At 52.7% G+C, this 16,368-nt stretch overlaps 5 protein-coding genes across 5 annotated transcripts; 4 read left to right on the forward strand and 1 right to left on the reverse strand.

Moving 5' to 3' along the window:
• The first annotated feature begins 69 nt into the window (after positions 1 to 69).
• C7974DRAFT_340667 (phosphoesterase-like protein) lies at positions 70 to 2,158 on the forward strand. The gene is made up of 3 exons (XM_046139261.1): positions 70 to 250; positions 305 to 1,150; positions 1,200 to 2,158. The coding sequence occupies exons 1-3, from the start codon at positions 236 to 238 to the stop codon at positions 1,995 to 1,997; spliced, it is 1,659 nt and encodes a 552-aa protein (XP_045994851.1). The 5' UTR covers positions 70 to 235; the 3' UTR covers positions 1,998 to 2,158.
• Positions 2,159 to 4,690: 2,532 nt separating this feature from the next.
• On the forward strand, positions 4,691 to 7,333 carry C7974DRAFT_232381 (uncharacterized protein). Its single transcript, XM_046137393.1, has 2 exons — positions 4,691 to 5,226; positions 5,275 to 7,333. The coding sequence occupies exons 1-2, from the start codon at positions 4,834 to 4,836 to the stop codon at positions 7,201 to 7,203; spliced, it is 2,322 nt and encodes a 773-aa protein (XP_045994852.1). The 5' UTR covers positions 4,691 to 4,833; the 3' UTR covers positions 7,204 to 7,333.
• Positions 7,334 to 9,749: 2,416 nt separating this feature from the next.
• C7974DRAFT_399592 (uncharacterized protein) lies at positions 9,750 to 10,271 on the reverse strand. Its single transcript, XM_046142424.1, has one exon. The coding sequence runs from the start codon at positions 10,222 to 10,224 to the stop codon at positions 9,778 to 9,780; it is 447 nt and encodes a 148-aa protein (XP_045994853.1). The 5' UTR covers positions 10,225 to 10,271; the 3' UTR covers positions 9,750 to 9,777.
• Positions 10,272 to 12,844: 2,573 nt separating this feature from the next.
• On the forward strand, positions 12,845 to 14,101 carry C7974DRAFT_232441 (6-phosphogluconolactonase). Its single transcript, XM_046137394.1, has one exon. The coding sequence runs from the start codon at positions 13,106 to 13,108 to the stop codon at positions 13,892 to 13,894; it is 789 nt and encodes a 262-aa protein (XP_045994854.1). The 5' UTR covers positions 12,845 to 13,105; the 3' UTR covers positions 13,895 to 14,101.
• C7974DRAFT_232442 (uncharacterized protein) lies at positions 14,102 to 16,069 on the forward strand. The gene has a single exon (XM_046137395.1). It carries the CDS (start codon positions 14,308 to 14,310, stop codon positions 15,901 to 15,903), a length of 1,596 nt encoding a protein of 531 aa, XP_045994855.1. The 5' UTR covers positions 14,102 to 14,307; the 3' UTR covers positions 15,904 to 16,069.
• Positions 16,070 to 16,368: the final 299 nt, after the last annotated feature.

The following is a 16,368-nucleotide window of genomic DNA, read 5'->3' on the forward strand; positions in this document are numbered from 1 at the left end:
CGCTAGACCGGCTCGAAGTGGACCCCCGCGACCTCCGCAGTGGGCGAACGTCGATCAAGGATGCCAGAAGCCAAGCAATCGCACGCGCAAGGACACATCCATCAACGGAAGCCTCTTGCGCCCGGATCAACTCCTATTCATACGAGGAGCGCATGTCATGGCGGCTGTATTGCGCAACTCACTCACGATATTTCTCTTCTTCTAAGACACATGCGGCTGAGCCACTAACTTCATCATGACCCGCCGGATAGTATGTTGAATAGAATGGCCCGGAGCTCCCTAATCTGGCTGACCCGTGTCGCAGGTCCGAACAGGCATTCAACTCATATGCTTCGCTATCCTCGCCTGCTTCGTAGTATTCTTCGTCGATAACCGATACCGCGTCCTGCCGCAGTCCGTTCATAATCACCTGCCCCTGCACCATGAGGGTTTCGTCATCACCGACATCACGGTACAGACATGTTCGAGCCTGAACCCGCTCTCGAAATGTATGCTGGACCAGAAGAAGTGGCACCGCGTCGAGAAGGATCTCTACCTGGGGTCTGGATGGGTGTCCAAGGCATACGTACACATCAGGCGTAGGAGGGAGGAAGAGCTTACAAGCGACGACAAGGTCATTGTCGATGTCCGCACTGGCAAGCTCGACCCAGCGATGGGCGAGAAATCTCAGGCTTCAGAGAGGTGGGAGTCTCGCCCGGCGGGCGTTTGGATTAAGAGGTCGCTCAAGCGTCACGCGAGCGACTCGAAACAGGCCGTGACGGCTGTCGACATCTTGTTTGGATCTGACGCAGTAGAGCCACGTCCTGGGTGGGAGCTCGTCAAGAACGGCGCATTGCATCTCGACACAGCTCGAGACAGCAAGGACCCGCGACTGAGCATACGTCGTGGAGCACCACACAAGAGCGAGAAGCCAGTTCCAAAAATCCGCAAAGACGGCAAGTTCAAGATCATGCAGATCTCTGACCTTCATCTCAGCACTGGCTTGGGTGCATGCAGAGATCCGGAACCGAAAGGTGCCAATGGCGGCCATTGTGATGCTGATCCAAGGACGCTGGAATTCGTCGAACGTGTTCTGGACGAGGAGAAGCCTGATATGGTTGTGCTTTCTGGTGATCAGGTCAACGGTGATACTGCACCAGACATCCAAAGCGTAGGTGCCTTGTAACGGTCAAGACTTGCAGTCTGCTGACATCCTCTAGGCCCTCTTTAAGATCATCGAGCCCCTCGCCGAGCGCAAAATCCCCTATGCAGCCATCTTTGGAAACCACGACGACGAAGGCACGCTATCTCGCCAAGTGCAAATGTCGCTCTACGAATCCTTGCCGTACTCGCTGTCCGAGGCTGGCCCAAATACGATCGATGGTGTCGGCAACTACTATGTCGAAGTGCAAGCACACAATAGCAAGCATTCTGCGCTGACACTTTACATGCTTGACACACACGCGTACTCTCCGGATGAAGCTCACTATCGAGGTTACGACTGGATCAAGCCGAATCAGATCAGCTGGTTCAAGAACACTGCTGAAGGTCTGAAGGAGGCTCACGGCAAGTACACTCACAAGCACCTGGATATGGCATTCATACACATTCCTCTGCCTGAATACGCAGACCGAAACAACGAGTTCGTCGGCAATTGGACGGAAGGCGTGACAGCTCCGGCGTTCAACACCCACTTCAAGGACGAGCTGGTCAAGCAGGGCGTCAAGTTCGTTTCCTGTGGTCATGACCACGTGAACGACTACTGCATGCTCTCGAAAGAGCACGCAACTCAGGAACCTGAGCTGTGGATGTGCTATGCCGGCGGCAGCGGCTTCGGTGGCTACGGCGGGTACAACAATTTCCATCGCCGGCTGCGGGTGTTCGAGATCGACACAAATACTGCGCGCATCTCTACTTGGAAAAGGCTGGAGTACGGGGATATCGGAAAGAGGTTGGATGAGCAGATGATAGTCGATGCTGGACGGGTCCTGCCAGTGCAACGAGATAACCAGGAATAGATGTCTTCGCGTGGATTTGCAACAAGCAAGGCGTTCTTGGTGTTGTAGGGTATTATGGAGAAGGTTTTATCGGATCAAAATGGTTGATCCGCAGGCTGGCTGCGTACGTGTACTATACATCATATCATGCAAGGTCGCAAATGAACACTACTCTCAATCTCATCTACCACATCTACTTTGCCTACATGCTGTGTCTCGTGTACGCGCGAGAGTTACGTTGCTAAGTGCCGCATTTCGTTGTTGTTACCCAGCTGCTTGCGACGCTGCAGCAATATCCAGCACCGCAACCACCACCATCTGGCAAGCCATAACAACGAAGAACAAGGAACCACACCACAAGGAGCAAAAAAGTGCAAAAAGAACAGACAGCCTCGGAACTTTTGTTTCCATTCTAAACTGATCTGCTGAAAACTCTTCAGACGCCATGCCTGGAACCTACTGCTGGGGTGTGCTACCACACTTAACCAGAGGATCTTCGAGTTTTATCACGATTTCCGGTGCGACACTCGAGATTCGAACCCGGGTGCTCTTTCGAGCTTGCCACTGTTGGGTCGTTCTCGAGTGTGCCTCTCGGTTACCGCGAGACGGACATTTCAGAAGGTCTCGATTGATGAAAATACAACGAATTTCTGGGGATATATAGGCGATACAATTGGAACTGTATATAGTGAGGATTTGGAGGTGACGGGGACGTATTGTGCGCGATACGCGTTGTTGACGGCGTGAGCGCGTTTGCGTACTTCCCTTTCACCTTGGTGGGGCGTGGGCGGCGGCGACGTGAGTGACGTTGTGCGGGGACACAGCTGATGATCATACTGTCTAAAGCACGACACTATACAAACGGAGGCTTTCTCGCTTCTGATGTGAACACGGATTATAAGACTCAAGTCTTGCACCTCAGTGTTGGGGTAGATATCTCCCTGGGCGATGCGAAGCTTCACTGGGTGCTCGTCAGAGTTTTGTATCCTCATCTTGTCGTATCGTACGGTAATTTCATCGTGCTCATTTATCAGTAGTCAGCGAACTCAGTACCTAAGTAACACAGCTTTCTTGCTGACCTTTTCAGAAGCCTTGCTGCACTTCATTGTGCACGGTACGTCCAAAATCAGCAGCGGAATCAGAGGTATCACGGCACCTGCTTACACAAGTCGCACGGCGCAATCACGTCCCTACAGAATCGAAGTCTGATCTCGCAATCTCAGCATGGTCAGCGTTCTCTCATATTGCCCGGTTCATGACATCGACAACGTAGCGAACATGATGCTCTGTAACCGAGCAACCTCAAACAGAGCTAGACTCGATGACGAGCAGCTGCTCTACGTTGAATATCCATGCATTCCACGAATTGCCTCTCAGCTCACGATTGCACCTCTGAAACCAAGCACGAGCAGGTACATATCCGTTCGGTATCCACACGAGTACTCGTGATCTAGCATCACAATAGTAGTAAGCGTAAGTATTACAGATGACATGTCAGAGACAATACTGTAAGTTCGGAGTCGTGACATGGAATTGCGATGCTGATGAGAGCAAAAGCAAGCTGTAGGAGGCGAGTACCAATTCTCATCTACCAGTTTTGGTCAAGGCTCATGCTAGAATATATGCATATGATGACTTTCTAAAGAGAAAGCATACCTCAAAGCGTACTCTACGTGCTATTGTTTGCAATGATGCATCTAATACCATGACGATCCATGGATTGTCATCGTTCGCAACTTTGCTCAATCCAGTCAACGTCATCGTAGCGTCCCTTCCATCTCAAGCTCCGACAGAGTCTCTTGAACGCGTCACATCCGTCTTGTAGAAAATATGGCTCAATCGAGCCAGGTACCGGTGCACATGACTTCAGAAGCTTGCTGAGACGCAGTCTTGCTCTGCCTGCAAGTGTTGAAGTCCATATTCTTACGCATCGCAGCTCACTGCCGTTTCCGCCACAACTTGGATTCTGCACAATTCACGGTGAACCACAGTCAGTCAGCATAACTCCTAAGAAAGTACATTGAGTTTGTAAAAATATGTCTCGAAACTTGCCCTTCAGGCAGTCTGGAAACACTCGACAGTCTGGTCATATTGACAGCAACTTTGTACCTGCATAATGCGCGCAGGCCTAGATGCTTTGAGGATTCTGTAGGTAATGCATTGCCAGCGAGAGTTTGTCAGCGAGCGTAGCCGAGTACGCGGTGGCTACCCGGTCGAATATCCTCGTCATTCGGCAGGAGATATCGTGACCGGGATCCTTGAGGTTCGCCGCGACTGTATGTTGTGGGGCGATACTCTTGGCTCCTTCCCCATCTAGCTAGATCAACGGCTCGATATGAATGCTTGCGAAAGCTTCCGCACCTTCACCAAACCTCAAGATTGGACTCGCAGAGCAAATCGTTCGCATTCGAGCGGCGTGGGCTGTTGCGCATAGCATTACGCTGCTGGGGTCCAATGCTGCCTTATCGCTCGTGCTTTCTCTTTGCATCGACAATATGAGCCCGTCACTACCGAGCTTGTTTTGGATACGATCTTCAAGCGGCCACTATCGCAACTGCCTTTTTGGGTAACGTTGAGAGCATAGACTCTTTGACAACGGTTGATCACAGAGACTCCTCCCATTCGCTGCAATGTACCGGTTTGCCTTACGAGACATGGATCTTTGTCAAGAATTGCCCATTACTGCAGCCATGATGCCTATCCATGATGGGTCGAGCATGGAATCCACAGCCCGCGGCGATGACAACATAGAGTACCCTGCTTTCATCTTTAGTATAAATGTGGCAGGAGCCTCCGGCGGAGACGAGTTCTGACATCTGTTCTTCGCAAGTGATTCGACTCTACAATTGCTGCGAACATGGTCCGGTTTACTAAAGCCGCCACAGGCTTGTCCCTCGCCTCTGTAGCCCTGTCTTCGCCTCTCCAGAGTCAATTGTACGCTCGTCAGAATGCGTCCACTCCCTGTGCGCAGGTGAGCGCATCTGTCGCAGCGCAAGAATCCGTTGCGACCCCAACTGTCGCTGCCGCACTCGCCTACGAATGTATCACCTCCGTACCGTTCAACCAGACTGCTGCTCTAGCTTTGGTCGATGGTGTCGTGCCGTACTTCAAGTGGCAGAGCAATACCGCATTCTTGAAGGATCCTCCCGAGGAGTATGCCGAGAAGGTCCAGCCGGCCGTTGACATATGGGGCGAACTCGCGCGGATCCGCACAAAGGTTGTAGGTGGACAGTACGAGAACGAGTTCGAGGTATGAGACGCATCCAAGATCCTGAGCTAAGATACTGATTCTGGATAGTTCGGGTTTGAACTCTACATTCTCCTGCAGAGCACACATGACGGTCATTTCGTGTATGTTCCCGACGTCGTTGGCACAGTCTTCAACTTCGCTCGTCCTGTGCCTCTTGTCTCTGTCTCTGCCGATGGACATGAACTTCCCAAAGCATACGTATATGCAGACGTACTTGCTGAGTCATTTGGAAATTCCACCTTTACCTCCTCCCCAATTAGCAAGATCAACGGCGAGGATGCTCAAGCTTTCCTAGAGAATTGGGCTCAGTACGGCTCACTCCAAGATCGTGATGCATTGTACAACAATGTATTCTACGAGCTCGCAACAGTCTCTCTTGGTCCTTCCGGATCTGGTATCGGAACATTTGCTGGCAGTGGACGTGGGCGATGGGTCTACCCTGGCGCAACGACTGAGCTCGAGTTCGAGAACGGCACCAGTGTGACTTACAACAACTACGCCAAGGTCCTCATTCCTTTTGACGGGATCACCGATGGCGAATCTCTTTACAAGACTTGGTTCACGGGCAACCAGCCGACGGCAGCGACACCCACACCCACACCCTCATCGAACGCTACCTCATCTGCTGTCTCATCTGCGACAGCTTCTGCTACAGTCAAACCGATTCCCGCTCCGGGCTACCCTCCACCGGTCGTCCGTGAGGCACACAACCTCATTGGAGGCTATTTTCTCGAGGATGACTACGCGGACGTTGCTGTCCTCTCTGTACCATCCTTCGTTGGAATCAGTGCTCAAGAGGAGTTCCAGAACACAGCTGTCAAGTTCCTTGCTGCAGCGAAGGCTGCCGGCAAGAAGAAGCTCGTCGTGGATGTTTCGGCGAACGGCGGCGGTACTATTCTTCTCGGATACGATCTCTACAAGCTGCTATTCCCCAACGACATTGACCACGCCGCATCCGACCGCTTCCGCGCCTTTGAGAGCACCGATCTGCTTGGTCAGAAGTTTTCTGAGGCAGCCGAAGGACTCCCTCGTGTACTCGTTACGGAGGAGCAAAATGAGACCTTGTATGAGTTGAACGACGCTATTGTCTCATCAGTCTTCAACTACCAAAGTGACGTGGCTGAGGATGGCACAAACTTCGTCAACTGGGCAGATAAGTACGGACCTCTTGTTCAGCAGAAAGGCGACAACTTCACCGACCTCTTCCGCTGGAACCTGTCTGATGTTCTGACACCTCTGAATTCGGGAGGCGTCTACGTGCACGGATATGGTCCCTTGAGCAATTACACACAGCAACCGTTCGCCGCCGAGGATATCGTAGTTGTTACGGATGGTTACTGCGCGTCAACTTGCACAATCTTCTCTGAGCTTATGCGCCAGCGTGCTGGTGTCAAATACATCTCCCTTGGTGGCCGCCCCCGTGAGGGCATAACTCAGGCCGTCGGTGGTGTCAAGGGAACGAACAACTTCCCATGGACCTACATCCAGGCGTTGGTTCAGTACACCTTGACCGACTTGTCTACCAGCGAAGAGGCGGCAAAGCTCAACGGCACCGAGCTTGGCGAGTACTGGAGCAATGTTGTTTTCGATCGTCTCGCCATTGGCAGCTCGATCAACGTCAACTTCCGCGATGGTATCCGCGATGGAGACGATACACAAACTCCTCTCCAGTTTGTCTACGAAGCCAGCGACTGCAGAATTCTGTATACAAAGCGGATGACAGTTGATGCCACGGCTATTTGGAAGGCTGTAGCTGATTCGGCCTGGGGTGGCAAGAGCCACTGCATTGCCGGAGACCTCGGAGGCTACCGTACTGGCTCCAAACTGTCAAGAAGGGAATTGACTGTTCAGGACAAAGTGCTTAGCAGGAGAATGCACCAATGGAGGCGGGAGCTCAGAGAGCAGGATTACCCGCTTGACGTGTTCACTAATCTGCGGGAGGCCAAGCTTGGTGGTGATGGTATAATGTGGCCGTAAAGAGGCAGCGAGTCCGTTAGCTGTAAATAGTTTCACGTTACCAACTCAAATTGTATCGAAACTTAATTTTCCAGAGAGTGATTCGACGGTTGTTGCCTTGGTCCCTGGCGATCGCAACGCTGCCAGTGAGTGCGCACCCCGCATGCCGACGCTGTCGTTTAGCTCGTTCGTGACAGCGGACATCGTCGTGCGAGCCTCCGTGTGGCTGTTGTATGCTCACTAGCTCTTATCAATGATTTCCGGAAGTCGGGTTAAGTGGCTCATCCTCCGCCGTCGCCGCCTCCGTACAAGCGCAGCCCATTTCCAAGTGTCCTGTGACGTGTTACGAACAATCTCGATACGCTAGCATCCGGGCCGCAAACGTCTCCTGTTGCTAGAGCATCGTTGTTTCCAAGCGCATCGACGCAAGTAAAGTATTCGGATTTGGGTCTGTTCATAGGGAGCAGGGGAGGAAGAGTTTCCGGTCGTCGCAGGCTTCGGGTCTTATTAGGCCCAGGTCTATGGGGCATCATAGCTGCAATGCGACTGTATACCTAGTACAGAGTCAGTGCATCGATGCAACCGATCTGACCGGCACCCCGAATATGGCAGGTGCGGTGGCGAACATCTCGAGGGTCGTTGCTCAAAAGTAAGGCTGAGACGGCCTTGCAGAACGAAGGAAATGGGCTCAACACCACGCGAAGACCCGCGCGCAACGGAAAGGTATCCTGGCCAGTTAGAGTATCACGAATACCTCCGAATAGCCGCTAGGCTCTGCACACCACGAGCCCGGGAAGCCGTAACAGCCCCAGCATCAAGATGAGAAAAAGCATCGCGATTGAATGCATCGCGATGTGAGTGCGCATCGAGATGAGAGCATTTGCTAGCGCATTAAGTACGCACACCCATGTTTGATAGCCTCTGGCATCTCATTCGACGCGACCAACGTTTCTGCATCACAAGTGCATGGCGCGTGCATCGTTCCAGCCAGGTGGCTTTTCGATGCAGGCTTGCTATTTGCGATCCAGCACGCGTGCAAGCGGAGTGCTTTAGTGGATCGCGCAATGTCAGAACTCCGCAAGGCGGGAGATCTTCGATCAGGGAACATCGTCGATGGGCAGCAAGCCGAACGTGGATCGAATCAGGGCTAAGAGAGGGAAGGGCTGACTCGTTTGTCATTTGCCGGGCGTTTGACTGAGTGAGGGGCGAAGGTTCGACTTCGCTTGCAAGAACGGAATCAGGTTCTGCATGCGTCTCAGCTGAGATCTCGACGAAAGCATGATGGTATACCGTAACTTTTGCATCAGTTGCATCATTCATCGGTAATACTGAGACACGCGATAATGGGATGACTGGAGCACCACTGGCCCACAATGCCATCGATAAGGCCTGTCTTGGCCCGAAAGCATCTTCCCGCCACACTTTACACTCCTGTGTCAGATCCAACCTCTCTCCGTCAAGTCCGTGACTGTTTCACCGGATAAGCAGGGCTATACCAAGAGTCGAGTCTTAGCCATGGCTCTCAATTTTGTTTGTTAATCCACTCTCGGGTTTCTGTGCATGCGCATTGCAGAAAATTTGACTTCACCCGCGCATCACGTAAACTGCACCTGCATCGACTTTTGATACATGTCCAAGCCGCTTGGACCCTGCCGACATCGACCGTTGACCACGCTGCCAGGTTTCCCAGTGCATGGCAGAAGATCTCCAGGGTTTGCCTGAGTCAAGTTAGGGCGCTGTCTGTTTTCGGGCTAGCCGAGCAGATCTTGCCGGTTTTCAGAAGTAAAAGTGGATATCGGCTTTTGAAAATGCATCGCGATTGATGACCCTACTCAAACACCAGATATCGCTATGGCTTTTAGAACATTTCTCCATGTGATACTGCGACTCTAGTGGCTAGCGGCTAATCATACGCGGCTAAGGTCTTCAACTGAGCGATGCATTGATGCCTGAGGACAGCATGTTTCATGCTGGAAATAAGGATTTGCTCGGCGAAAATGAGACTGCAGGCAGCGAGCTAACAACGAGGAACATGAGTCAATTTTGCAGCTGCAGTTACCAATAACTCTCGGAGTTAGCGCTGATAACTCAACCTGTCTAAGTCACTGGGGCAATGATGTGTGATTGTGAGCAAAGCTTATTGATTTTTTGAAGAAGCAAAGCATGTAGAGACGCTAACGCGACGGGTATCATATCTTCAAGCTGACGAGAAAGCCCAGCTAGTTCAACAGCAGGCGCAAAAGACCTGCTTTCTTCTACCTCAAGAGCCACCTGATAGTGACTGTCCTGTCATGCCTCCTGTGCATGTGAATTTCCACAATACCCGCAGCGCGGTGTTCTTGCTGGTCATTACGTGTTTGATTGAGTAGTAATGGAGTCTCAATCCTATCCCGCAGTCCGGCATCGTTGGACTTTAAAAATGCGGTGGTAATACGCCGGTCGTAGCAATAATGCTATGTGTACTGGTGGACATCGAAGCGATGTCCAGACCGGAGTTAAATGGTGTAGGTGATAGGCCGGGTGACCGAGGTCTTGTTGTGGTGGTACTGTCCATATGTTTGATTGATGAAGGAGGAACCAAAAGTTTTTTGTTCTTCAACCAGCGCTGTAGCCAACCATTTTGGCGCAATGGCTGCAATAGTAGAGGTTGGTGCCGAATTGGAACATGCCGGAGTGGCCGTGAGACTCACGGCGGCAGCGACAGCAGCAGAGCGGGTGAGACATGGAGATACTACTGCGCTGAGACGACAAGCTGGATTCGGAACTGCTAGGCGAAGGGCTGCCAACAGGCTGGAGTGGTTGTGTCGAAGGTCGATGAGCAGCTTGAGTTTGCGTTTGCATAAGGCGTGAGGCGTTCGGACCGGGGCTCGCCATAGGAAGGTATCGGTGGGCTAAAAGTGGATTTGTAGAGCTTGCCCATGTGTCGAGGGAGTGATCTTGGGAAGGTGATGACTGAGGTGTCTCGTCGGAATAGTGCGAGGTGGACACAGGTAAGGTAAAGTAGCAGGTGTGGGTATGTCCAAAGGAGTGCAGATCGGTCATGATGTCTGCGCGGCTGTTGGTGGTATGACGGGCTTGGAGATCAGGGCGATCGTGAACACTAAGAGCACGACCAGCACTTGATATACATACGAGCGAACCGGGCGCAGCGATCGAGCGATGCGGGCACGCGGACCATTCACGGGTGGTGGACAGGGGGTGCTCGCGGAGCTGACCTGATTGGCTTGCGGTACTCTTGGGCTCCTCGGCGCAGACGGGTTTTGAACTGAGTGCACCCGGCGCGATTCTCAGACCCAAGGCCGATCCAGACGAGTAGTCCCCACTGTTCTGGGAATTAGCAGTTGTCCGGCGGGCCAACCTTGCTGCCAGCCATGCTGTGGCTCCGATGCAGCGCTAAGAGCTTACGCAAGCTATGTGCGCGCCTCAGACACCGGCTCGTACATCTTACAGTGCAGCCTGGATGAAGCCCAGCACAGCCATCGCTCGGGCTGCGGGCCAGCCACACAGCCTGCGAATAACGCGGCCCCGCCCAAATGGGCGTGTTTGCTGGCCTGTATCACCTAGTACTAACAGGCCCTTAAACGCTTGGGCTGCCTCTGATCGGGCGTTCTTTGCGATACCCAAGCCTGCCAACGCGTCCTCACATACCTGCGTCTTCCGGTCACCGAATGCACCTTTCGCGTCTCCTCAGCAACCACAACGCCCCCCTTACACTAGGGAGCCACGATGCAGCCAACATGCCAGACGACCCCGCGACAGTTTGATGGTCTATCTGTGGGCCCGTGACCCGCGCCATTTCACTGCAGTCCTAACGGACCGAGCCGTTGGGATGGAGAGCGACCAGTCTAGAACGCGAGACACAGACCCAACGTTCACCGTGAGACCAACGCTGAACCAGAGCCGGAGAAGGAAGTGAGTTCTGGGTTGTTGAAACCTCAGCTCGAAACGACGGTGTCGAAATCCGGTATCTGCTTTTCGAAATTGCCATTGCGTCGGAAGAGAGACAATATGCTTTCAGAAATCAAGACCTCCATCTACGACAACACTGGCACAAATGCTTGCCATCTCCGAACATCAACCTCACCGTCGGCCCCATACTGTTCGGGCCTCCTTCGGTGCTGGTTCGAAACGCGCTCGAACTTAGACGAAAGACGGACAAAAGTGCGCAGAACGCAGTGGGCGACCGGCAGACCGTACGATACGTGGCGGCTCCGGACCGCCGCCTCCGGGCCTGGAACCGGTGATGTTGGCTTCGTTGGCAGCTGACCTCCACGATGGTCACCATACATTCATAGACGTCGCAGCATGCGGTGCAAGGAATGGCGGGTTACCAGGCCGACATCTTGCTTGACTGTCTAGGTACACTCTAGAAGGTACAGGGAGCTTCGGCCAGAAGCGGCCATGGCAAGGGCTGCAGACCTTTACCCCCCTCGTATGATCTATCTTGCATAGCGAGCGCACTATTGAGGAAGGCGGCTCTAAGAAAGCGGAAAAAGCATATGCCGTGAGATTGCATGATTTGCGCTATCATGGCCACCAGCGTCCAGCCTCCTTAATTCCCGTGTCCAGAGTTTCCATTTCAATATCTGCTCAACAGGCTCTCGGGTATGTTGCTCCTGGTGAAAATGCCTCTACTCCTCAGTTTTTCCTTTCGCAAGCAAATCTGTGCAGAGAGGTCGGTAAGCGTACCAAGATCCACCAAATGTTGAAGTATATCCTTTGTTGAGGGGACCCACCGACAGCCCTGGAATCGACTAACCGAGGCCTACATACATTGCAATAGTATACATGGACAACCAAAGGATACGTGCGTAAGTACATGCGGCAATGTTACCTGTCTGTGCAACGGTGGCGAAAACACGGCGGATCCGAGGACCTCGATCTTGGTTCAAAGTTATCATCAACGTACGTTGGTTGTCAGAGGTCTAGGCTGGATGTCACATCTAGACAACACGATTGACCATGATGGGTCACAGCCAAGGGCTGGCGACCATCACTTCCATTTTCCAGTGGTTCGACTGCATTTTAGCATCAGCTGCCACGTAGATTATGCAGGTCTGCCTCCTTTTCCATGAAACAGAGGTCCACGTATACAATCGCTGCGATCAGCAGAAGATGTCTGGTTTCTACTATACTACGTCTTTCCATGTTTGCAAACGGTCGTCTGTCCGTCTTCGACTCTTGCTTGGTACACTAGCAGTGGCAAAGACTACGTATCTAGACTGCTTTTGTCCTAGTTTTCTCAATGCCACAGCAGCCTTTTCGGTGACTCTCAGGTCGATATGGTATGCAATTGAGCCCAACTGCAGATGTATTCAGGCGTGCCCAAAAACACCAACCTCCTATATTACTGCAGCAGATTTAGCACCTGTATCTTCATTCAGTCAATTATCTCTGTAGTCAATCCAGCTGTGTGGCTGCGGACTCGATGGTCATGTTCCATCCAAACACGACTAGCGCCAGGTACTTTGGACTCGAATGCGATCATGTGCACGGTGCAGACGCACTCAACCGTTGGGTACTTGAACTAGACCTGAGCCTCTCCTGTCGCCGCTCTCTATCTCCTCGAGCCGCTGTGTGATTGTTGAGCAGCCCAACTTGGGACCAGGGGACCGGCGATGCGCGGATGCAGATTGGGCAGCATGTCGCGCATGTGCAACTGCTCACGTTCGGGCCTTCGTCCCGGTGAATCAGTGAGAAGACGGCCGTGAGCCTCAAATCAGCTATTGTACTGCCTGATTAAGGGCGTGCATAGGCCTGCCCGAACGATATCCGTCCTATCTTGGATTTGAGGTTTGCACGATACGTCACTTATCGTAGGTTCTCAAAGCCGACCCTAGGTCCGCCCCGCCGCCGCTTGTCTGCCACAACCCCTCCACTCCGTCCTCCAAAAATCACACCACACCATCTTTCGCGCGCCAACATGGGAAAGCCACCGAACCTATACGCCTTCAAGAACGCCGACGAGCTCGCGCCCAGCCTGCGCGCATACGTGCTCGATGCGCAGAACACCGCGATCGAGCGGCATAACGTTTTCCGCGTCGCCGTCTCGGGAGGCTCTCTACCGAAGACCCTGGGACAGGCGCTGCTGAAGGAGACAAACGGGGAGGGAAAGCCTCAGTTCGACAAGTGGGAAATCTTCTACGCCGATGAGCGCGCCGTGCCCCTCGATCACGAAGACAGCAACCACAGGCTTGTGAAGGCCGAGCTTCTGGACAAAATTCCGGCTGCGCTGGGTACACCCAAGGTCTACCCCATCGACACCAAGTACCTTGACGACGTCCAGGAGCTAGCAGACCAATACGAGAAGACACTTGTCAGCGTCTTTGCTGCACGGGACAGTGTCAAGCTGCCCCTCTTCGATCTGCTTCTGCTCGGGTGCGGGCCCGACGGCCACACTTGCAGCTTGTTCCCTGGCTCCGACCTGCTGCGGCAAGAAGACGCTTGGGTTCTCCCCATTTCCGACTCTCCGAAGCCACCGCCGAAACGCATCACAATCTCTCTTCCCGTCGCCCAAGCTGGACTCAAGATCGCTTTCGTCGCGACAGGTGGTGGCAAGAAGGACATCATGAAGCAAATATTCGACTCTGACGAAGGACACCAGCTGCCCTGCGGATTGATCAATCACAAGGGTGAAGGTCGAGTCAGCTGGTTTGTTGATTACCCCGCCATCGAGGGCGTAGCTTTCCCAGCTCGCCGTGGCAGCCTCTAAACGGCAAGATATACTAGCCGTCGTATCATTCGCTGGTTCCTTGGATCGAGATTGGAAAGTCATTCACTCTACATGCTCTGAGCCTGACATTAGGCACTTGAAGAGCTTTCGTTTGTGCTTTCGCGATGGAGACCGACCACGCTGTGGAAGTCACCTCTCGAAGTAGGCATTGGGCCACTCGCTCACAAGTTAGACATGAATAGATCACGAAATCTTCTGCCCAGCATTCCTTCCATTTCATTCGCGAACGATGTCCGTGCTACTAGTGCGTTTCCTGTGCTTACTAACCACGCCTAGCAACGGGCGCGCTATGTTTATTTCACGTGCATGTACCCGTGAAGCCGCTCAGCCAACAGCCACTACGCGTAACGATCGATGCCTGATTCAGCGACCCCTTGATCTTTATAGCCGCCATGGATCAACACAACAGCGACGCTGTTAATGACACCTCTCTGGGTTCGAATCAAACTAACGCCAAACTGAAGCAACGCAGTCTACTGCCGCAACCTGGAACTCCCAAGCCTACTGTCCGTTCAACGACCCTCTCAGAAGCACCTATGGAGCCCGATAAAAGTAGTCAGCCCAATTCAACTCTATCTGGAGCACCGGTTCCAGCTGCCTCGATACCTTTGACTCGAGGCACCTCTGTTGCAGGTTCGAGGCTTGGGCGGCCCCGACCACGCTCAATGTACCAGACAGGTTCAGTTCCCACAGAAAAAGTCACAGAGATTGAGAAAACAACAACATCACGGTCGATGCGCCCGCCAAGTCTACTGAAAAAGCCCTCTGCAACACCTTTACTTGGAATTGGAAGAACTCAATCCTTGCGCAGGCCAGCTGTGACAACGCAAATAGGTCAACCAGCATCCTCAGAAGCTCATCAATCTCGAACTCAACCTACTGGTGCAGTGTCGATCGCTCGAAGCAACACAACAAGACCGAGGACTACTGCGGAACGACCAAAATCACTGCACGTTGCTTCCGGTAATGCACCGCATGTCTCAAACGACTTCAAACAGCCTGAACCTGCAACGACTAGAAGTTCTGGACGCCTTGCTGGCTTGATCCGGTCAGCGAGCGTGAAGATAAGACCGGATGCACCGGGTAGTGGTGCGCGCTCTAGGGTGGCATTGAAACCCGAAGAATCTGTCCATACACAAACAAAACCCAAGGAGCTAGCACATCAAGAAGCCGTGAAGGCTACACGACCAGCATTCAGCACATTGCAACAGCATTTTACACCACGCAAAGCTGCCAAAGCGCCAACCGCTGCATTTTTGCACCCTGCCCCAGTCACGACCGGTAACACTTTACCGCCAGAGTTGGTCAGCATGCAGATGGATTTGCTTCAGCTCCATCTCCTACATGAGAACGCAGAAGAAGTGAGTAGGCATTGGGAAATGAGTGCCAAGCGTGCTCTGCGTTCTAAGTTCGACGAGGTCTCTAGCATGTACCAAATCATGTTGGAGCATGAGCGTTCCGGCCAAGAGCAGAAAAATATCCAAGCGCTTCTGGAATGGACTGGAAATAAGACATCTGCGAGCTTGGTCGAATATATCCAGGTCCTCTCAGGACCGCTGCACGAGCTTCCGGCTCTGGTCCAGACAGGAGGCCGATTCCAGCGTCATGTTAGTGCTTTCGAACAGTGGGTGTGCTGGATAGGTGAAGTTAGAACAGCTCGTCAGAATCGGACAGAAGCTAGTCTAGGGTCCATTGAGGGTCTTGGGGATACATGGAAAGCAGAGAACGTTGCCCTCATGCGCAAACTGGCTTCTTTCTCGCGCGACCTGAGCGGTCTGTCACAGCCTTCTGCCGGGTCAAGCATTGCATCCATTGTTGCCTGTTGCGATGCTTTGCTGAGTGGGCTGTTGGAGGAGCTTCAAATCATGCAAGCTGTTGAGGCAGATGTGGTGGAGAAGGAGAAGGAATGGGTCGAGACACGCCTGCAAGGCATTGCAGCGAATATTGGCTCCTTTCTTGTTGACGAAGCCCCAGCTTGGCGAACGTAAATTGCCGGGTGCTCGAGTGCGATGAATAAACGATGTTCTCACTTTCGTTACTTTGCACTTCACTGTCTTGTCTGATTGCAAGGGAACACATTGACTGAGTTGTCCATTCTGAGCAATGCCCCGATAGCGTTACGTGATAATCTAAGATACCCATTCAACCGTTACTGCGATGCAAACGCTAGTAGCCTCTGAGACGATCCTGTCCTCGATCACTTCCACTCAGGCCAATAGCTCAACGACAGCTATCTTATCTATTTCGTTCTCTTTCAAGCTTGATTGAGTATTCACGGTGTAAGTGTGTGTGTGTACGTCACTCCTGCCGTTGCTACACATGCAGCCAGACAGCAAACGCGCTTGCTCTCACCTAACATCCCCAGGGTCGACACAACCCAAGACATTACCACTGACACCAGGTCTCAACCAGCACACTCGTTACACTTCGTACAGCACCCGGCTTTTGACAAA

This window comes from Boeremia exigua (genome assembly GCF_020726555.1).
Source record: "Boeremia exigua strain MPI-SDFR-AT-0100 chromosome Unknown C7974scaffold_9, whole genome shotgun sequence".
NCBI classification, from domain to species: Eukaryota; Fungi; Ascomycota; class Dothideomycetes; order Pleosporales; family Didymellaceae; genus Boeremia; species Boeremia exigua.

Coding starts and splice junctions, on each gene's coding strand:
- C7974DRAFT_340667 (XM_046139261.1), top strand. Junction 1,151..1,199: donor CTGCACCAGACATCCAAAGC/GTAGGTGCCTTG, acceptor GACATCCTCTAG/GCCCTCTTTAAGATCATCGA.
- C7974DRAFT_232381 (XM_046137393.1), top strand. CDS start 4,834: ATGGTCCGGTTTACTAAAGCCGCCACAGGCTTGTCCCTCGCCTCTGTA. Junction 5,227..5,274: donor AGTACGAGAACGAGTTCGAG/GTATGAGACGCA, acceptor GATTCTGGATAG/TTCGGGTTTGAACTCTACAT.
- C7974DRAFT_399592 (XM_046142424.1), bottom strand. CDS start 10,224: ATGACCGATCTGCACTCCTTTGGACATACCCACACCTGCTACTTTACC.
- C7974DRAFT_232441 (XM_046137394.1), top strand. CDS start 13,106: ATGGGAAAGCCACCGAACCTATACGCCTTCAAGAACGCCGACGAGCTC.
- C7974DRAFT_232442 (XM_046137395.1), top strand. CDS start 14,308: ATGGATCAACACAACAGCGACGCTGTTAATGACACCTCTCTGGGTTCG.